Source organism: Sciurus vulgaris, assembly GCF_902686455.1.
Source record: "Sciurus vulgaris genome assembly, chromosome: X".
Taxonomy (NCBI): domain Eukaryota; kingdom Metazoa; phylum Chordata; class Mammalia; order Rodentia; family Sciuridae; genus Sciurus; species Sciurus vulgaris.
The window spans coordinates 53,469,407-53,493,535 of NC_136471.1; the positions used below are offsets into that span (position 1 = coordinate 53,469,407).

Below are 24,129 nucleotides of genomic sequence, written 5' to 3' on the forward strand. Positions count from 1 at the left end.
AAAAAGAGTACATCTTTTTGTTTCTAATATTGAGATATTTTAAAATAAAACTATCCCATACTCACAAATATTAATATAATCAATTTACAGAACATATGTCTAAACATAATGTCTATGTTCAAGCTGCTTTTTACATACTTCCAAATACCAGAGGTAAGATGACTTGCTAATATTTCATAATCTACATTGTTTTAGTATTCCTTAAACAATGATTTTTAAGGTGGCATAAAGAAATAATGTAATTTATGACAATGTACAGAGGGAAGGGACCATTAAGAAATTATTCTAAAAAAGAATGCACATTTAAGTAATAAAAGCTTTCAAAACATATGCAGATACCCTTATGCAAAACAATGTATAATACAAAAGCCAACTTAAAGTATTAAAACATCAGGAAATGAGAAAACAGCTACTCATTGCATACAAGGAAAGTGAAATTAGAAAGGACCGAAAATGGTACTTTAATAGAGTTTGTGCTATTTTTAAAAGATCACTTATTATATACCATCATTAAATAGTCTCAGGTCTTATTTTCATCTGATTACCAAATGAGTTTTTCTACTTTATATATACTAGTTAAAAATAATGGCATTGATTATTTTCATTCTGATTGAATTTAGATTTTTAACAAAATCGTCACCACTATAAAACTAAACATTTTACAGTAGCAACTATCCCACAATTTCTAAACCCATAAGAAAAAAAAAAAACAACAATCAAACTGGAGAGCAAGAAAGCAATGTTTTATTATCATGAAGCAACTACTTCAAACTTCAATAATCAATGTTTTGTCTCCCCCTTCTGGACTACACAATTATGAAAAGAAAAAAAAAAAACAGCAAAATAAGATTTAATCTTGTTTTGCAGGATATATTCAAATAATTGGCCTGACACAAGTATATTATACGAGGTACTCATTAAGAAACTATTCTATTAATACACTAATAAAACTTCAATTAAATCATGCAGTAACAACTAAACATCCCACAAAAACATACTGCCACACATAGTAGTATTTTATGGATATTACTATTACTAGGTAACTTATGGTAAAGAATGTATCAATAACATTTTAAATTTTTGACTTTGAACCTGGCCATAAATTTATACTTTTAACAGGAACTTACTCTTGGTGTTACCTTCTTCACAGGCCTGGGAGAACAAATCCACTTGGCTCTATTTTGAGAAAAAGGTCTTGCAATAGGCCAATGAGTCTCATGCCTCATTTAGGGCATATAAAAATACATTTTTACTTAACCTTCACTATGATGGGGTTATTTAGAAACACTGCAAAAACTACAAATAGGACTTTTAATTAAGAAGATGAATCTGACAAACAGTACTACAGGCTACCAGAATGGTTTAGCTCTTCTCTATTGGGGTCCACTGAATCATCCAGATGTGCATGTAGCATTCATTACCTGGGAAAGATGTTCAAGCTTCCATTTACAAACGGGAAAAAGGTATTCAAATGATAACCAACATATTCTCATAACCAGTGTGCACAAAGTATATTTAAAATATTAAAAGTCTTGTCCAAAACAAGAGAATTACATTATGAAATTACATTGTTGGTGCTATAAGAGCTAAAAAAAAATTATTACATGGTGAAACTTCATTCCTGCTTTTGTGATCTTAGTCATTTCTCCTTGATTTACATGCCTAATGAACTCATCATTTCATCATTATTGATTCACACATCTCCTCTGCCCCTTTGAATCATTTGCTGAGGCTGATATATTCTCTACATCCTTTCTCTCTCTCTCTCTCTCTCTCTCTCTCTCTCTCTCTCTCTCTCTCTTTCTCTTACTCTCCCTCTCTCATCTCTCACTCTCTCTCAGCTATACCCTTCATTTAGTTCCTACTAACCACACTCCAGTTCAGGGTCTTATTACTTATGACTGCAACAACCATTAGCTTGATCTCCCTGCCCTCATCTCTAATCTCTCCAATTCCCACTGCCACATTTATACTCCTCCAAATACATCTCAGAAGTTGTCATTCCATAGCTCAGAACCTTCTAAGATGCCCTCACTGACAATTAAAGTCACATTCTTGGCATATTTTTCATAAAATGACATCAACCTACCTTTCCAAATGTATGACCCAATAACCATGCTTATTGTATGAACTTCAGAGTTCTTTGGGTTGGTTATTAAATACTCCTATACTTTCCCTTGTTCCCACACTCCACCCTTGGTGGCCTCTTTGTTATTCTTCAAATACTCCAGGCACACTCCTGTTCAAGGTCTTTGCACTTGACATTCTCTCTTTCTGCATAGCTTTCCCCTCAATATTTGTATGGCTCTCTCCAATTTTCATTGAGGTTTGTTCAAATATCATGTGCTTGGCCAACAATTATATGAAAAATGTTCAACATCTCTACACATCAGAGAAATACAAATCAAAATTAAAGTCAGATTCAATCTCAATCAAGTTAGAATGGCAAGCCTCAAGAATACAAATAATAATAAATACTGGCAAGGATATGGGGAAGGAAAGGAATTCATACACTATTGGTGGGAACATAAATTAAATTAGTACAGCCATCATGTAAATCAGTATGGAGTTTCCTCAAAAGACTAGGAATGGAATGGAACCACAATATGACTTAGTTACTCCACTCATCAGTATTTACCCAAAAGAATTAAGGTCAGCATATTACAGAGATACATATACACCCATGTTAATAGCAGCACAATTTCCAATAGCCCAGTTATGGAAACAGACTCAGTGTCCACTGACAGATGAATGGATAAGGAAAATGTGACATATATACACAACAGTTTTATTCAGCCATAAAGAAGAATGAAATTATGGCATTTGCAGGAAAATGGATGGAACTGGAGAGTATCATGTTACATGAAATAAGTCAGACTTAGAAAGTCAAGGGTCACATGTTTTCTCTCATATGTGAAAGCTAGAGAGAAAAAAGGGGAGTAAAGGATCACATGAAACTAGAAGGGATACCAGTAGTGTAGAAGAGGGGAGGGCAAAGAGAGGAACTGGGGAATGAAATTGATCAAACTATATTATGTGCATGTATTAATATGCCACAATGAAACCCACAATTCTGTAAATTAAGCACCAATAAAAAACTAATATATGTAAATTATATCATTTGCTCAGAGAGCCCACCTTCAAGTCAGCATATCCCTGGTGTGTATTCTCATCTTGCTTTTTAAAATGTTTTTCCTTTATAGCACTTACTACTACCTGCGAATACATCTAATATGTTTATTGTCTTTTTCCCCAACTAGAAAGTTCCATGAGGGCTTTACCTGTATGGTTTATTATTCTAGCACCTAGAACAGCGCCTGACAGGTAACAGGCACCCAGTAACTTTTTGTTCAAGAAAAAGGAAACTGTCAGAGAAGCTTAGAAGGTCAGAGGGAATGAGAATGGTAAATCAGGAATTCAAATTCAGGTCTTTTTGATGCCAAAACAAACACTTCCCCAAAATCTCCTGTTGCTGCCCCAGTCACTCAACTATTTATGTCATTAAATTACCTTATATTTAACATTGTAAGTTCTGGTCATTACAATTCCATTTTCAAACTATCATGTGTAATCATGCCAATTCAACTCCCCCCCACAGAAAAATGCTTATTTTTTCATGTGTGGATAAATTATTCTTGGCTTACAATCAAATAAAAACAATCATTTTAGATGTTTTCTAAATATGTTTTATACAACGTGTTACTAAATAATGAAAAAACAGTTTCTTTGGTTCACAAAATTCTACAATACTTATTTAGAACTACAGGCCATTGAAAAAAGTCTTTCAGTTCTTTCTATCTCTGTCCTACTCCAAATTCTCTTTGCTAGTTTTTGATATCTACTAGAAGATATTTTATCCTTTTCCTCTGTAAACATTATCTAAAAAAAAATCCTCAAAAACTTTATTAAATCTTTAAAGTGACCTTGTCGTTATAAACTTGAGATCACATATGAATATTTATAAAATTTTTCTCAAATCCCAGCAATAATCCACATGAAATAACACATAGCATCCAATAATAAGCAAGGCAGTCTCCTTCTAACATCTAGCCGAATCCTCCCAACCACTCTTGACCCAGAACAAATCATACTTCTCCCTTTAAATCTTCAAATAGCACGTATCTAGGAGCTTAGCAAAAAAAGAAAAAAGTAGCTCACAGTCTTATCTTTATGCTTTATGTCTTTCATGCCAAGCATTTTGTAGTATTCACTACATTTAACAAAAACATAATTTGAATCTACTATTACAAAGATTATCAATTAAATATATTAAATACAAATGATATGCTTTAAAATGATCTTGAATTTAGTATTGTTATCTTCATTTTATCAATGGGGGAACTGAGGTTCAGAAAGGCTTTGTAAATTATCCAAGGTCACACAGCTAGCATGCAACAGAATCAGAATCTGAACCCAAGTCCATTTACCTCCAAACATATGACCTCTACAAAAATATGTTCCTTTATAGAATCTATACCATGGACATAAAAAGACAGACCCATAGAATGAGAGAGACTATTATTCAAGGATATAAATTACTATAAAGTAAAATAGGAATGTTGTAAAAGAAGCCCTTAAGGAATATAGAAAGTAATAAGAACTATAAGATAAAGTAGAGAGTGATTCCATAAGAAAGTTAAAAATAAAGTAATAAAGAAGTTCAGATAAATTACTAGGTGGAAATGGGGAGGAGGATTTGGGAGTCGGGATGAAAACAGGTTTCATAGAAAAGCTATGGGCAGAATGTTTACAAAAGAAGGAAAGCCATATGTATATGTACACACACACACACACACACACACACACACACACACACATACATATATTTTTAAAGATTTAATAAGCAAATTCAGAAGCAATACTACCTGAGGCTAAGAGGGTAGTTATGTTCAGATAATAGGCAGTTTTCTAGTTTGCATATTCAAGCAAAATTCATAAACATGAATAGTGAACAGTAAGGCTGATGATAGTTCAACATCAGGAGGGCTTCAAATGCCTCTTTCTGCTTCTAATCAACACCAGATACACAAAGGAAAAACAGGGCCATGCAGATCTAACTCATTACATATTCCATCTTTCCAATTTCAATCTGGCTCTTACACCACTATTCTCTTTCAATAACCACAATATTTGATTGATTATTCTAGAATTTCTTTTCTCTGAAACACCTCTATGAAATTCCTACCTGCCCTTTTGTCAATGGAAAAAAACACCTCCCACCTTTTGAAGATTAATGAGACCATGACACATCAGCCCTTTTGTTTCTGACTTCTACCAGAGCGATTTTATATACTGTTTTTTCATTCCTCCCTCTAGTTGCAGGAAAACAACAATAAAAAAATCTCCCTTAAGCAACCCTCCCACCTAAACTTCAGAAGTAACCCTTCATCATTTCCTTTAGAAGATGATTCCTACAGTTTCCTCCCTTTATAGCAAGATTTGCAAGCTCAGATGTAAGAAGCAGATCACAGATAAAGACAATAGGTATGAAAGGGTTTATACTATGGATCTATCAAAACACCCATCTCATTATGCTATCTTTCAAAATACTCTGGGAACCATATATATGAACTATATAGACTCTGCTGGCCTCCCTTTGAAAGCCTTAGTATATTGCATCTTCAGGATCTATCTTTATCCTTTTTACCTATCTATCTTCTTCTCCATTAGACCTAGCTTCTTGAAGGCAGAAGCTGTGTTTGTTGGTGAAAAAAGACATGTAAAAGTGATTATAATAAAATGTTTATTCAGTATTATAATACAGTTGTGGAAAGTAAGGTGTTATCTAGGAAAACTTCTAATATTGACATGAAGCTTAATCTTGATGGATATTTAGGAGCTTGCTGGACACCCTAAAGAAGAAAATGACACTCCAGCTCAAAGATGTGGCATAGGCTTGATTTAGAGGCATTAAAGATAAGTGTCTTAAGGAATTGCCAGTTGTTCCTGTATGAATAAAGAATAGAAATGTAGCAGGAGATGACTTTTAAAAAGGAGGCAATGAGGAGATCACAAAGGGCAATTGGAAGCCATTTTAAGGTTTTGAGGAGGGAAATAGCATGATCTCTGGTAACCATGCAGAACATATATGGGTACAGTAAGAAGCTGAAAATGGGAAACTCAAAGGCCTACAGCAATCACCTGTATGTTAAATGATTAGTCTGAACCTATACTATCAGGAAGTAACAGTATAGGTAACTAGGGGAGAGAATTTGTAATGGTGGTCCACCTCATGCTTTGAATATAACCCTTGCTGCTCTGACACTCTGGCTTACTTTTAAATGGACATGTTTTCTTTTCCTCTTCTCCATCTCCCCCTCCCTCACTTGGGGTCAGGGACAGGATTACCTTTTTCCCATCCTAGGCAGAGTTCTCAGTCTTTGAACACAAACCCACCACAGGAACCAAGTAATTCAGACTTGAGATACCACCAGAAGATCTAAGGAATGGTTATCTCTCAAATTAACAAGTGAATCACAACCCCCCACAGGGAACACATGGAATGAATCACTTCTTTTAAAAAAAACCCCTGTTCTCCTGGATGGGCAGAGAATCACAGCCTCTGGGACTGAAGTCTCTCCTTTGTTAGCAAAGCAATAAACCTTCTTTCTCCATGTTTTCAAAAATATGTCCTTGTTACTGAACTGGCATCGGGGACATGGACCTAGCTTTCAGTAACAGTTAATTAGGAAAAATCATAAACAGAACTTAATAACTGATTAGATGTGGAGGAATCGCAATATTTACTGGCTTCTGGCATAGTCCTATGAGCCCAAGACTAGAAATACAGGACAGCTCAAGACCAAGTTGAAATAAGCTCAAGATTCCTTTATCTCCCCAAACTCCCTTAACCCTAAACTCACCTTCTAGCCTCCAATATAATATGCATCCTCACAGATTCACTGAAAAGTCCAATAAATAGCCTTCCAAAGAGTCTCTGTCCTAATCTAGTAGAATAATGCCTAAAGACAGATTATCTTCCGATAAATGTGTCATTAGGTGAGTCTGTCATTGTGTGAACATCATAGAGTGTACTTACACAAACCTGGATGGCATAGCCTCCTGTACACCTAGCCACATGGTATAAATACCCCATTGCTCCTAGGCTATAAAACTGTTCCACATGTTACTATACTCAATCCTGTAGGCTGCTGTAATGCAGTGTTAAGTACTTGTATGTTTAAACATAGCCAAATATATAACAGGTACAGTGAAATACTAAATGATAAGTATTTTTCAGGTCCATCAAAATCTTAAGGGAACAGCATAATTTTTTTTGAAAAGGTTATTTGGTGCATGGTTATATTTCACAATGTGTGCTCCTCAAGTTCCCTTAACAGAATCTCCTGTGGTGCTAGATAAAAATGCAAATTTCTTGGCCACCTCCCAGACCTCAAGAATCACAATCCTAGAGTAGGATGGGGTTGGGGGGTGGGGGCACATTTGCATTTTCATGCACTATCAGGTTTGAGAACCATTGTCCTTATGCAGCCTAAATACCTATCAAATATATGTTTCTTAAGTGCTGTTTTTATCACTCCTTGCCCAAACTAATTTCTTATCTTCTTCCTGAACTTCAACTTGGTTTTATAAATCTTTCTAATATACATTCTCTGTTTCAACAAAGTCAACTTCATCTCATTTCCCTCTACCTGGCGCTCACACACACTGTGGTTCTTTCTCCAGGCCTTTGCATTTAAAACTATTTCCAGACTATTTCTCCCTTAGTGAAATCCCAGTGTTCATAAGGAAAGATTCCAGAAAGCCAGCTTAGGTCCAGAAATTTGCCTTGATTTTCCCCTAATTATGCCAACTCTCCTTCTCTCTCCTACTAATGAATTTCTATTACACTTATAGGCAGTGTGTACAACCTAATATGTTGATTATTTCAACATACATGAACTGAAGGTCTTATCTAACGTAAATTTTCTAGTTATGGATGCACCTAGCACAATTCTTGGCACACAATAAACACTAAATAAATATCTGATATTTGAAATTACTCCAAAAGATTGATGGCATTTCCCCTCCCTCTAAATGTCACGTGAATTTAAAAAAAGAAAATATGTTTTTAAAAGCAAAACAAATATTAACACATGCACTGTTCCAGATATCTCTATGGTCAATGATGTTAAAGATATTGTTTCCTATTCTTTTCTATAAATAAAGATTATTCAGTCAAGATAGCAAATTACAGATAGCTCTCAATCATAATACAGGCCAAATTTAGCTTGTTATGTAGTAGTATATCATGCAATTACAGGACTAAAATATAGTACCATGAGTACAAAACCTTTAAATGACAGTAAAGGAAAGAAACTTAATAGATAATATAAGCAAATCATTTCAATTTATCCATTTAATAATTGAACCCCAAATAAATATGACTTGCCCAAAGTCATATAGCTGATAAATAGCACCCAACAAAGACAAGCACCCAGGCCCCCTAACTACATGGCAAATATCATTTTCATTACATTATATGTTCAATGATACTAAAGTCAAAGTAAAATTGCCTAATAAGAATTACTATATGTGCCGGGTATGATGGTATATGCCTATAATCCCAGCAGCTATGGGGTGAGGGGGCTGAGGCAGGAGGATCAAGAGTTCAAAGCCAGTTTCAGCAGCTTAGCTAAGGCCTAAGCAACCTAGCAAAACCTTATCTCAAAATTGAAAAAAAAAAAAAAGAAGGCTGGGGATGTGGCTCAGTGGTTGAGACCCCTGGGTTCAGTTCCTGTTACCAAAAAAAAAAAAAACAAAAACAAAAAACTGACACAAGTGTACTTCCAAAAAACAAATAAAAAGTAAAAATTTCTAAGAAAATACACCAGCATATTCTAGTTCTAAACCATTTCCCAAAACCAGAGCTAAATCTTAATCACCTGACCTAAACATAAATCCCACTGCTTTCATACAATATATGCCAAAAGAACCAAACATATAAAATACTACTAACAACAATCCTAATTCCCCAAACCACAAATTTATATCTAAGGTTAAAACACATCTTTTGTACTTACCGTAACTTTACTTCCAACTATCTGCATGCAGTGGTCAACGAAGAGAGGTTATGGTGTAAAAAAAAAACAAATAGCAAAAATATTAGGAATCAGAAGCTTTTTCACAGAAGTGTTTAGTAAATTAGTAAACAGCTAACCCTACTTATACTTTGAATACTTTAGATCTAGAGGTTAAAACAAATAAATCAATATTAATTTCTACCACATTCCAAAAATGTGTAGTCTAAGAAATAAGGATTCCAAACTAAAGGATAATTACTATTTGAGAACTTTTTGAATGTATTGTAATGAGCTTCTCATACAATACAATCTAAATATCAAGTCATGCAAAGTTAATAGCAATCTAGCATCAGCTCACAGCCCCTCAAAAAAGTTATCAGTACAAATTTTTTTTTCTCAAATATTGCTGTTTTTTTTCTTTCTTTACTATGGCAAGTATACTAGTAAGGTTAAAATAAGGTGATTTAAACAAACTGTTACATTTAAAGTCATGCATTAAGTTCAGAAGTAAACTTTAGGTTGAAAACTGGAAGATTTTATATTGTTATAAATTTAAGGTCTATAATATTGTTTTATCTTATACTCGAAAATTACAAAGAAAGACTGTTTATTGTTCCAGTTTTCTACGTCATCTTAGCATTTCTATTATAAAATCAGAGTTTTCTATATAATGTGAAGACAATGAAGATTTTATATATGAACATGCACATATTCATCAGAAGAAAATAATTCAAAAATCTCAACTTTCAGCTTTAGATAAAGAGATAAAAGAATCTGAGAGGGAGAGATGTGTTTAAGAAGACAAGAAGTAAACTCATAGTCCTAAACATAATTTTATGCCAAAATCCAAATATAAATCAAATCACTGTTATCAGATTCCCACATTTGAATATCAAGCAGTGTCCAAAAAAGAGCTAATCCACAATCTAAAACCATTAATCTGATAGCTATTATTATCAAGATGTGTTCTATTTTTCAGCTAGTGCTTTAAAAATAAAAATCAAATTTAATTGCAACCTCAGTAAGAATCCCAAGTGGAACAGGATATCACAAGATGCAAAAAGATAATGACAGTTTCCAAGTAAATTATTTCAGAGGAATCCAAGAATCTCCAAATGGAGAAGCAGGTTTCTTAAATATTCATTCAACAGACTATTTACAGGCAGTGATTATTTACTTGAATAAAAGCCTCTTTCGTGCCATTAACACTCTTCTGAATTGAAAGATATGCTATTGACCTAAATTATTTCCTCCCACCAAAAAAGACAGAGGTTGTATTTGTCCCTTGTCTATTTAGCACAGACAAGACTAAAAAGAGAAGACAAGTCTGTCTTAACAATTAAGGCAGGTCTATACTCAGTGAAACAACCACAATATGGCCCATTTAATGATTCATTTAGATTGCAAAATGAGTGCATTTAGCTAAAGCACATACAGCATTAGATTAGATTGATTAGCCAAGGGTAACTAAGAGAAACTAGTTTGGTCATGTCTGGGTTTAATTGTTTCATCATATCCAGACCATAGCTGGAAATGATCCGAGAAAGAAAGTCTCTGATAATGGCAAAAGCAAAACCATAATAAATGCATACACACACACATATACAGATGTACTACAACTTTTAAGTACTTGTTATGTAGGTAAGTCCAACAAATCTGTAAATACAGTTCGTCTCACTATTTTAAATTATTTCTGATATTTTAATCAATGATACCTATCAATGGTTCCTATGTCTTCAAAAATATAATCTGACATATTCTAAAATCTCAACTTCAAAGAGTGTGATTTAAATTAGAAATAAACTGAATTCCTGGTATTCTATAAAGGTACTGCCATTTACCAAACTAATGTTAAGACTTCAGTGAATAACTTTTCCTAAGTGTCAAAATATGCTGTTAAGTATATGTAAAACTCTCTATAAATCACCAACATATTGTACCTGTTTCAGGATTATGAATCAGTAGGACAACTTCTGCCATATTAACAAAGCACAGTTACCCATTTCTGAAAATATGCTCATCTTTTGAAAATAAAGTATCTCCCAGGTTATCCGTGGCTTAATCATCCACATATACTGGTAGCCTAGCTCAGTCCATAACCACACTTCCTACAATAATCAAAAACAGTCCAACTGGGCTGGGGAGATAGCTCAACTGGTAGAGTGCTTGCCTCACAAGCATAAGGCCCTGAGTTCCATCCCCAGTACCACAAAAAAAAAAAAAAAAAAAAAAATAGTCCAACTCATGCCAGATGCAGTGGCACACGCCTATAATCACAGAGGCTCAGGGTCAGGAGGCTGAGGCAGGAGAATCATGAGTTCAAAGCCAGCCTCGACAACTTAGCAAAACCCTATGCAACTTAGTGAGCTGCTGTCTCTAAATAAAAAAGTTTTAAAAAGGACTGGAGATGTGGCTCAGTGGTTGAGCACCCCTGGGTTCAGTTCCTGCTACCAAAAAAAAAAAAAGGAGTCCAACTGACAGGGGATAAATGCAGACAGGGGGTTCCTCTCTACTCACCTATTTGGAGCTCACTCATTACAGACAGTTATTCAAGCTACTTTTTCCTTTAACGTTCATGTAATATTTTTCTACTATGTACTAAGCACATGATTTTAAAAACCTAAGCAATGGTTTACATCATTACCTTGTGATTTCCTTAACATTCTTTTATCCCATGCTAATTTTAATAAAGTTAATTACACAACAAAAGTCTTGTTTGCTTTAGAAACAGGTTTTGACCACCATTTCTGTATATTGCTTCATCCTACTTTAATGTCCTTACCCAGGAACCCAAGGAGCATGATGGACATTTCTCACCGAGCTCACATTTTGTTCTTTTGGTTTTAGATCCCATACAAAATGACTAATGCAAGTGACTAAAGGGGAAAATATACGATTTATGTTTGACTTTAATTTCCACGTTTGACACATGACTCTAAAACATTATTCTATCAGGGACTCTAGCCCTTAACTTTGTTTTTACTTCAAGAATGAAAATTCTGAATACCTATAAAACATTTTCACAAAGTAGTATTTACCATCATAAACTGCTTTAAATGAAGAAACTTTTTTCTCCATATTGGGGAGAAAAATAAGAGCCTCACACATGCTAGGTAAGTACTCTACCACTGAGCTACATCTCCAGTCCTAAATGAGGACACATTTTTAATGAGTGTTATCAATATAATGCAAAAGTAAGAATAAAAAAAGTGCAAGACATACAAAGCACATCCAAAGCCTAATGAAAGACGGCAGGATGGGAAGGAAGCCTGGTTACACATGGGAAAACAGCCATACATTCAGTGATAATTGGTGCAAATTTTATTGTCCTGATCATGAAAAGGTCAAGGGATTAGAATATTGTTTTTCACTGAATGCCATCTCTCTCACCTTTAAAGAAGAAATTACACAAACAATTTTCAGGGTTTTAATGATAGAAAACAGTACTAATTAATGTATCCCCAAGGTGAGAAAGCTTCAAAACATGCTTGTCAACAGGCTTTCTTCCATCATAATATTTGGTCCATGAAAAACATTAGCAAAAAAATATAAGCTTGAAACTTTTACAAATGTGTTATGCATATATGAGGTGCTCATAGTTATGCTGAATGAAACAAATAAGGACAAATATTCGGTTGTACTAGTTTTGAGGCTAGGGCTTAAACATGAAATTTTCATGTCTTTTGAGAACATTCCATTTCCATCTTTTGAAAAAAGCAGATTGAATGAGTTCATCTAATATTTAACCAAATCTTTGCATTTTAATCTGAAAAATGAGTATATAACTTAAGGTGTGCATTTCCTTGATCACTTGAAGATGAAACTATGATAATAAATGCAAATGAGTTCTGCATAAAGATCAAGTAATAATCAAAAGGTCAAGGTAAGAGCATCATATATATAATCTTCATTATGGTCAGTCCCACTTACACAAACAATAACCACAAATAAACCAGAGACACTAACAAAACCCTATCATTAAAAGCATCACATGACCAGTCATATAGTATTATCTATACTTTGCACTCAGATTTAGTTATACAGATTTCCTAGCGTACTTCCCTTTAGGTATTTGAAAAATAACACTAAATGTACACCCTGCATTTCCTAAAGCATTTTACTGTGAACAATAACTTGAGTGCAAAAATGAGGAGAGATTCATCAGAATTTCAAAGTAAAACCCAATGCATCACCTAATTCTATTGAAAACGACGCTCATGGCAAATTTCACTTATCACTTGAAACATATTTCTGCCCTTGGATACCAGAAGCAAATTAAAAAACATGCTGTTGCTCTGCTCTGGCAGAGCTGCAATGCGTTATTTCTAAATAGTTCAGCATTCAGATTTAGCTTACTTAAAGTACGATATAGAATCAATACAATTGCAAAATTCAGTAATTGCTACGGGAACTACTGTATTGAAATAGTATTAATAGCAGAGCCAAATAACTTTAGAATATATTTTTCCAATGAGGAAGTTCAGTGGTCAACTCTTCAAATTTAGAATATATTTTAAATGTGCAATATACCTACAGATAAAATCACTGTGTATGTGTATATATAGTACACATACACACATACCCATGTCCAGTGATTTTATGAACTCTAGATATGAAAGGTCTTTCTTTATAAACATGTAAAAGACACATTTTGCCATTTCAAAAGTATATTTTTCTTACCAAAAAAGGCTATTTTTTGGAAGTGCCTTAGGAGGTGAACGAAACAAAATACTCTATTAAAACAGTACGTTTTTTTCCCATTGATAAGTCCCTTCAATGAACCCATATTCAAGTCTTGAGATTCACACAGATTTGATTAAAGTTCCTATTAAGTGCTTTTCTTTATACTGAACAAAACTGTACAATAACAATTATGAGGCAGCTTACACAGTTTGCATTATATAAAATGATGAATAAAAGCCAACAACACTGCACATTAAAAAGCACAGCTAAAAATTACATGCAAGCAGACACCAGACATGTAGCTTTGTCAACTTAATTAAAGATGACTATGCTGTTTGTATCTTCTCCCTCAAAATCCAACATTTTTATCTAACAACCTGTACATTAAGTGAAATACCTGCAAAATGCTGTCAATTTTTAGTAATTACACAAAGCCTCTGCCCCCAAGTCATTGGATTATTACCTCAAGAGCTTGCTGTCCTTTTTAATCTTTCTTGTTTATAATAATGAGAGCTTCCCATTTCCAAAGATGAACACTTTCCTTTTGAAATATATACTAAATTTATAAAAATACACAGGAAAATGGTTTCCTAAATAGTCTGAATACATTGAGGCAAAAATTTGAACATCTGAGGTTTATTCATCTTTAAGTAGATAATGCTTAAGCTCATTCTTTTGGTACCAGGAAAGTTTCTCTACTTACAGATTTGGCAGTAGCAGAAATATACTGGACAACCATCTCACGCTTGGTGGTAAAATCTTTGTTTCGTAAAGGAGCTTTTTTTTCTTCATTAAGGTTCATGTCCTCCTGTTAGAAAGAACATTTACTGTGAGCATTGAAAAATTTCTGCCTAAGCATTTCAAAAGTGATTAATAAATATTAATAATGTCTATGTCTTAAAATGTTGTCATTCTGTAACTAACAATTCTTTTTTCTGGATATTTCACCATTATTTTTTACTCTAGATACCATAATAATAAATATTAATAAAGTCTTCTTTTAAAGTCATGCTATAACTAACAATAATTCTTTTTGTCTGGATACTTCACCATTATTTTTCACTCTAGATGCCATAATCTTGCACAAATTTTACCAAGTATCCAATGTTTATATTACTACCAAGTCAATCAGTGAGCAGAGAGTCAAAGATATTTTTAAACTATTCCACAGACTAAATTGGCAGTTTAGAGCATAGATATACATTATACAGCCCTAGCAAAGCTATTTGTTTAACTTGATAGCAAAAGTAAACACACACTCACAAATTGCTATTTGATATATGCTCCCTTAGGATTATTATCCAAGAAAGCAAATATAATTGGCAAAGAGGGAATATGCACCCATAATATATCACTGAAGAAAACTTCATAGTAAGTTGCTGGATTTAAGAAAGAAAAAAAAAAGGAGAAATATAGTTAGTTGTAATGGAATAACAAAAATCACTCACTGGACAGAAAAATATTCAGTTAAAGAACACACTGAGGTTCAGTAAACTTTATATGGTTGGGAACACACCTTTATTTTGTGAATATACACACATATCATTTTCATTACACAAATTATTTTTCTTCATTTTGAAACTCATGTTAATCTACACAACATACAAAGACATCGTGGATGGGATTGCAAAACCAAGATGGAAATGATTATGCTTCGAAATGGAAAAATGAAAAGACAACACAGAGAATGGGTCAAGGTGTTTAAAACTGTGTCTGTCAAGGGACAGATACTGCTATATAAAGAAACTTATACAATTCAATGAAAAGACAAATATCTCAATTACAAATCGGCAAAGTATTTGAGTACACATTTTTCTTAAGAAGATATAAGAACCAATAAGCACATGAAAAGATGTTCAACATCATTACGCATTAGGGAAATGCAAAGCAAAACCACAATGTGATCCCCCTTCACTCGAAGACAGTTTGAAAAAAAAAAAAAGATGAAAATAAGAAATGTTGGAAGGAAGGGCTGAAGAGGGCACAGAGCTTCCTAGGATGTGCAAGGTTCTGGGTTCAATCTCTATTACCACCAAACAAACAACAACAACAAATGTTAGAGAAGGGATGTGAAGAAACTGGAACACTCACCCATTAGTGGTGGGAATGTAAAACAATGCAGCCATCTTGATAAAACAATCTGGCAATTTCTTGAGAGGTTATACACAGAGTTATCATATGATTCAGCTCATATACCCAAAATATCTCCACGCCAAAACTTGCACATGAATGTTTACAGCAGCATTATTTCTAATAACCAGAGTAGAAACAATTTAAGTGTCCATCGGGTACTGACTAAATAAAATGTGGTATATCCATAAATGTGTCATATCCAATATTATTCAGCCATAACAAGGAATAAAGTATTGATATGTGTTATAAAATGGATGAACCTTAAAATTATTCTATGCTAAATGAAAGAAACCAGTCACAAAAAACACATATTATATGATTCCATCAATGAAAAGGCAAGTCTATAGAGTTAGAAAATAGATTAGTGGTTGCCAGGGCCAGAAGAAGAGGAAAAGAGGATTAAAGTATGACTGTTTACGGGAATGGTGTTTCTTTCTGGGGTGCTGCAAATGTTCTAAATTGACTGATATGTGGTCTTTGAATATACTAAGAAACACCAAAGTGTATACTTTAAAAGGTTGAATTTTATGTATGTGAATTATATCTTTATTTTACATTTTAAAATTTTAATTTTGATTGATATATAATAATTGCACATATCCTTGGAGTACAATGTCATCTTTGGATACATGTAATGAGTGAATCAGGGTAGTCTGCATATCTATCATCTTAAACATTTATCATTTCTTTATGGCATCAGAATATTCAAAACTCTCTTCTAGCTCTTTTGAAGTACAGAAAACATTATTATTAACTATAGTCACACTATCGTATAAAGGAACACCAGGACTTATTTTTCCTATCTAACACTGCACCCACTGACCAACCTTTCCCCATCCCATCTCCCCCTTACCACCTCTTAGCCTCTGGTAACCACTATTATATTCTCAAGTTCTATGATAATATAAATTATTGGGAATGTAAATTAGTATAGCTGCCATGGAAAAAAGTATGAAGTTTCCTTCAGAAATTAAAACAGTCATGATCCAGCAATCCCACTACTGGTTATATATGCAAAGGAAATGAAATCAGTAGGTCAAAGAGACATCTGTATTCCTATGTTCACTGCAGCAGTCTTCACAACAACCAGGAAACAGAAACAACTCAAGTATCCATCAACTGATGAATGCAAAAAGAAAATGTGGTGCAAGGGAATACTATTTGGCTAAAAAGAGAATGAAATCCTGTCATTTGAGACAAAGTAGATAAAACTGGAGATCATTATGTTAAGTGAAATAAGTTAGGCACAGAAAGACAAATATCTCATATTCTTTTTCATATATGGAACCTAAAAAATTTGTATCTTAATTTTTTTAAAAAATCAGTATTCTTACCCCTTTATTCTTTCAGTAATTCTGAAAATTCTATTTTTAATCAAGTAAATTTACTGGTAAAGAATAATATTAAAGCTATTTTAAAGATTCATATGTGATAATGTGGTGGAAAAACCAAAGAATCCATGAAAAGTAACCAAGCATCACTTATCTATTGAACACAGATCCCTAGTCAAAAATACAAAATACAAAATGCTCTGAAATCCAAAACTTTTGGGGTGTCATTCTGAAACCTTTTGAATGCTAATATGATGCTGAAAACACTTCAGATTTTGGAGGCTTTCAGTTTTCTGATTTTCTGATTAGGGATACTCAACCAGTAAAGTCTATGCATATATTACAAAATCTGAAAAACTCAAATACTTCTGGTCCCACACATTTTGGATAAGGGATACTCAACCACAGTACCTTTAGTGACAGCAAAATTCACCTGATCTATATTTGCACTCACTGCAGTGATTCTTATGACTATACATAGTCAATACCTATAAATTTCATGTTATATATACAAGTTCGTTTCCATACTCACCTGGATCACTGTCTCTACTCTCGCCTTTTCTATCTTATATCCTTATTTTCTTCATTTGTATAGCTTATTAAAACCTTCCTAGAGGGCAGAAAATACTTTTGCCTCTCCCTCTCATAAGTTCTAGAATTGTTGAATCCAAACAATCAATCATAGCAACTAGGCTGGATAGCACTTCTAAGAGTCCACAGATGCTCATCTATGTTCTGCAACTCTATCAACTGACAGGGAACTCACTACCTCCTCCTAAGATGAGCAGCTCAGCTCAACTTAGGGCAGTTCAACTTTTGCTAGTTTTTTCCTTGGAGGACTTGACGTTCAATGTGTATAACAAAATACTAATGTGTTAAGGTGGTAAGACTGTGCCTTTTTTTACTTCTCTACTTTTAAGTTTTGGAATCACTCATTTACTGGGCATATACTACGCATGATGGACTATGCGAGGCTGGATAAGGAGGTGTAAATTTGAGAGACTGCTTTCACATTCAAATTAGAGGTTATTATTTATGAAGCAATGCCTGATACTTAGGAAAAGCTACATATGTTTGTTGAATAAATAAAAATAGGTAAGTCATGGCCTAGTGGCAACAAATGTACTAGAGGTATATGAGGACTCTGGAAACACACAGGACAGGTGGAAAAGTCAGAGAAGTCTTCACTAGGATTTGGGTCATGAAGGTAAGGAAAATCCAACTAAAGGCTAGGAGACTAGCTAGGAGATTCTGGTGGTCATCTGTCATTTTTGGCTGCCCAATGTTATTTGAACCTGGCCTCTATATTTTAGTACATCCTCAATTATCAGTACCACCTAACAAAAGTAGAATCTACAAAAATTACATTTGCCAGTCTCCCTTAATAATTAGAGTACAGGCATGTCGTTTAGTCTCCACCACAAAATGCATTTATGAGAGATGCAAATCCAGAAGTGAAGTATATGAGAGGAAATAGGCCATGAATAGGTCATCCATTTTGCTGGTTTGGGTAGCAACAGAAATCATGTAATTACAGAATTGATGGCAGATTTTTTATTAAGACAGTTTAACCAAGTGATTCTGGACTGGCAACAGCTTCTTAATTGCAGTGTTTCACTTGTGTAGTTCTGGAAGTTATGCCTACAATGGCACCTAAAGCCTGTTTCTGTAACCTTCCTAATTAAAGCAAACTAATATCCCTTAATAATATCTTCTACTTAAACTAGTCAGAATGGATTTTCTTATGTTCAATATTTGGGCTAGTAAAGTGTTTCAAGTGACTAGTGATAAGGACAATAGTTTAGACAAAAGGAAATTAATTGAAGAACCACATACATGTTATGTGAAGGTAGCATTCTCTCTTTCAGGCTAAAGTATACTGACTAGATTCCATTTATCTTCATGTGACATGGATTAGAATCCATGACTACCTCTTTCAAATATTCTGCAGTTTGATAAATACAAGGAAGGAAAAGATTTCCATCTCCTTCGTCTTATACTATACCTCTATTAATTCAGCCTCTGATTGTATGATCTTATTGGCTAAGTATATCATTCTGCTCACCCATATTATGCTCATTTTCATCAAAATCCCTAAGTTCTTTTGGTTCAAATATGCTGGGCTCTATCTCTCCTGCCTCCAAATTTTCTGGTAAAATTTCAGTCTCTGATGGATGTGGTTATCATGAATCTACATCCTCCCAAGTAGAATCAACTCTGGAATACTGACAAGATTAAGTGTGTGTATTTGTACACTTCAAAGTCAGGCCCAAGAGGGTAGTGTGCTGCTTTTGGCAGTCTCTAGGTAGGCAGTCTCCTCTCCTTCCAGTGACGTTTCTACCTTACTATGTACCTCCATTCAATTTTTAATGATGCACAATGCTGAGATCATGCCATCAGAGGGAAGTAGGTAAGAAAATAAGGGTAATGGATTATATACCCCAGAGGAATGTTGTCAAGGTTAAGTATGATCAGACATATCAAGCCTGGTGTATATTAACTAGTCTTCAAAGAATGCTAGCTATTAGTAATGTTACCACCACTCCAGTCTCATTTTTAAAAAACAATCTTTATCTTACCCCTTATGTGTTAATAACACTAGGTTCTTCATAGTTTTGTTACAAACACTATGTTTCTGCCAGAAATGCTGTCATCTTTGCCACCATCTCCCTTTGTAAGCCACAGCTACCCATCAAATCCATATCTGGTTAACTGTTATGCTTCAAGGTTATGCTCACTAATCTTTCAGGAAAATTTCACCCAATATGCCTCATTTGGAAATGGCTCATCCTATTCTTCCATATTGATTCCACTTAGACAATAAAACTATGTGATAAATCTCTCTCGTAAAACTGAACTAACTGAGGGCAGGAACTTATTTATCCTTGTACTCCCAGCAAAGAACAGTTCCTGGAATGTAATAAGAAAAAAAAAACAAAGATTTGTTGAACCAATGTGATATAGGACCTTTTCTTTAAATATTTTAAATTGCTTTAGAGTCATCTACATTTTTATATTTATAAATTTATTGTATGGGTTGGTTGAAAACAGGTATCATTCATAGGAACAGAAGAGTCTATAATGACTCATTTTTTTCTTCTAGAAATAAAAAACATACCACTAATTAGGCAGCTGATACTTCCAAATCATTAACTCCAGTTTTATAATATAATAATAAAACTAAATAGAGCAATACTCATAATTCAGTATTAACTCTGAACAACTTAATTGAATATGAATCTACTTCTAAACACATTGAGTTCTTATAGTAGTCAAAAGAAAAAAAGCAAGCTTTAAGCATGTTTAACATTTATTTTATGTATCTTCAGTAAAAAATGTATTTGAAGTCAAAATAGCTGACCACTTATAATATTTCAAAGCCATATTAGCAACTAAGAAATTATTTTTTCCTCTGTCCACATATGCTATGATACAATTTTTCCTTCGTAGACAAATTTGTCACTTCTTCAGCAAACACGGTCTTCTTTTTTATTTTTTTTCTTGGTGCTAGAGATTGAACCCAGGGTGTCATGTATGCTAAGCACAAGCTTTACCACTGAATTATACCCCCAGCCACAAACATTATATTCTTAAAAATATTAATGAGGAACTACATAAAATAGAGTCAGATGAGAAGGTCAAAAGTTAAGCCAGCTGCCTATTCATTTATGTTCTTATTGATTCATTCTCATTCTTTCTCTCCTTTTCTCTCCACTACCATAATTATTTAAGCAGAGGACAATATAATTTTTTTAAACTTTCCCCTCACCTTCCAACATTATTTTCTATTTTCCTTTCTTTCCCACTGGTTTTCTATTTTGCTTTATGAAAGACAAATGTCAGTCTTCTATGTTTTTCTATCTCTTCCTTCCCCTATAAGACAAAAGTAACACTGCTATAAATTTTATTAAAATTTTTCTATAAATTTTCTACATATTGTATATTTTTGTTCCTGCAACAAGTCTTGATTTCAGCTTAAGGCTGGATTTTATACTTGCTGTTTTTAAATCTGAACTTGACTTCAGCACTAAATGCTTGCCATCTTCCTTCAGTTTCTTAATAGTAATTATTCAAGTATCCTCCAACTTCTAGACTGGGAAGATTTTTACCTCTGAAGACAATGAATGAATGACAAAGTCCCAGTATCTAAAAATACATTCTAGCACGAACAATGATTACAACTATGTTTTATTATTTTAAGGTTTTAAATTAATGGATTTTTACAAGATTTGTTTATTTCTTTTGTAAAGGGATGTTGAGTAATTTTTCTAGCTTTGGTTCCACAATTACTTCTAGCTAGAAAGAACAAAACATTTCTTTTTAAAATCCCAATGAAAGTATCAGGGATTTTTCTTCATAATAAAATAATCGGCCACTTCTACCTGATATGAATTAACTACCTCATGTTTTTGAAAAACTTAACATTACCTATATAGACTGTAACCACATAAAATATGGGAGCTCAGGTAGAAAAAAAAGCTAAAGGAAAAAAGTTTTCCCAATACAATTTTTGTGAAAATAGTATGGAGCCCAAAGCGGAAAAAAAAGACACAATATTAAGTGAATATTACCGAGTATGGCACAAAAATTCATCTATTTCTACTTTCAAGGTCCTGCTGGAAGGATCCAACTTTGAATATCTACAATTACCCCTTTATCAGCAACAGGGTAAATTCAGAACATGCTTCAATATTAGAAACATAAATATTACTTTTCCTTTGTGATCCTTAAATCTGAGCTCATGTTCAACCAATGGTTTCCAGAGCACAGAGATTACATAAAAGACCCACTGGGTTTTAGAAAATACTGTTATTCAAAAAAGAAAAGAATGGAAAAAAAGATTTACTGATATTTCAGGAGAGTAACCACTAGATTCCCTTATTGGATCCACAAGTTCAAAAGGTACATGAGGTAGCTTAGGGGAAGAGTGGTGTACCTACAGTGCATATTTATTTCCTTCCACTGTGCTACAGCATACCGTAGTTGACATGCACCTGGTTAATGGATTTACTGGTTATTTTATCTAGTTTTAACTCAATAAACCTCAAGAAATGAAAAAGTAGCTGTAAATAAGTACTAAAAAGATAACAGAGTGAAGATAATAATAACAATAATGTAAGAACAAGGGAACAAGAAAATGTTAGATTAATATTTCTCCTACTCATAATTCTGATTCATCACACAGTAAAAATAACAAAAATCTAAGGCTAATAAGCTGCATACCCACAAGATTGAAATTATGAAGGTAAGTACTTAAAATATGGATGCATATCAATCAGTTGTGATGACCCTCACTTTATGTGCATATTATACTTTAAAATATTAGCTAATGATGGTATAAAGCCACCTCAAATTAGCAGACCATTTAAAATTCAAGCATCCAGAGCATGAATAAAACTTCTTCAATTTTCTCAGCAATAATTAGAATCATATGATAATCAATCAAGTACCTTAATGATACTATGTAAACTTAATGACACATGCTTAGAAGTCTCTTTTGAATTTTTTTCTCTAATAGCAAAAGACAAAAGGTCCCATGGCATTGAGGAAACATTTCGTAAAAGCAGATGAAATAATACAAGGAAAACAGCATAACAGTCAACTAAAATACATCCCTTGTCAGCAAATACTGTCAGAAAACACACAGAAATCACTGCTGAAAATTTGCTAAAGCAAGCATTAGAAAAATTACTTGGTGTGGGAGGTTTACTACATAGCTGGATGAAAATACAGGGTTGTTTAAACAGCTTATAGTATCTGCTAAATTGGTTCATTAATGAAATACATAAGCCACTTTTCTTTGAGTCACTAATAGGACAATATAACACAGAAAACATACTACCAAAATTAATTATTTTTTAATAAAAGAAGTTTTATGGAAAGACTATAAGTGGTGAGATTTCCTGAGTAAGGTAGCCCAACTTGCAAAATTCAAACCTGAAGTTTAAAGTACAGAGAATGCTACAGAGTCAGGAATGTAACTCTTTAAAAAATCTTCTTAAATAAACCCATACTTCAAATACAATAGACTATTTACAATATTTTGAAATGAGATAGGAAGTGACCATGAAAACATTTTGTTCCTTACAAAAGATATCACTGGTTATCTCAAGATCAAATAATTTAAAAGCACTGAAATTTAGCATGACCTAGGAGTTTTTCATTCACAAAGAGAGAATAATTAGTAAGAAAATAACTTCTTTCAAATAAACTTCATTGAAAAAGACACACATTGGCAACCCAACCCAACCCCCCCCCCCCCACACACACACACACACTCCTTTCCAGATCAGTCACCTTCGCCTTTGCTTTCTCTTTCTTCCTGGTGTTAGATACACTGTCTGAAGCACTAATGAACAAACATGAGGATAAGGTTGTACACGTTATGGACAAGGAAGGAAAATGGAAAGAGCCCATTTCTCTCATGACATTTGTTGAAGGCATGTTTGTTCATTAAAACCCATTTTGAATTCATTTATTTAAAAACATAAAAATGCAACACTCCAGATTCATTATAAGAGAAACTGTCATCAACAAAGAAGGAAATTTACTAGTCACAGTTCAGCAGGAAACCTTTACTTGATTCATGGATTGGACTGATGGAAGTTAATATCATGATTTAATAAGTGTTGCTAACTATGTACTTGCTCTATTCAGATCTATGTATCTTTGGCAGATTTATGTTTCAACTATGACAGACATTAAGCCAAATATCAAAATAAAATGATCTTGGAACTAAACCTTCTAATTATTGCCTGTTTTTAAGCAAGACATAAAAAATAATGACACATTGACACTGCTCTCACTAAAACGTTATTAACCATGACAGCAAAGGCTTTTGTATGATTAAAAAATAAAATAAACTCATTTTCAATCATTTTTAAAATCTTGTTCATGTTTCGCCCTCTTTACTATGTCTACATTGTATAATGTAGATGATATTAGTATATGTATATAAT

At 33.5% G+C, this 24,129-nt stretch overlaps 1 protein-coding gene across 1 annotated transcript in view; it reads right to left on the reverse strand.

Moving 5' to 3' along the window:
• The window catches only part of DIAPH2 (diaphanous related formin 2), a 796,567-nt gene that overhangs the window by 713,660 nt on the left and 58,778 nt on the right, over nt 1-24,129 (reverse strand). The window contains exons 4-5 of the mRNA XM_079124055.1: nt 14,410-14,514; nt 9,024-9,044 (exon numbers count right to left, since the gene is read on the reverse strand). Coding sequence (XP_078980181.1) covers nt 9,024-9,044; nt 14,410-14,514 — 126 coding nt within the window. The remainder of the gene's footprint in view (nt 1-9,023; nt 9,045-14,409; nt 14,515-24,129) is intronic.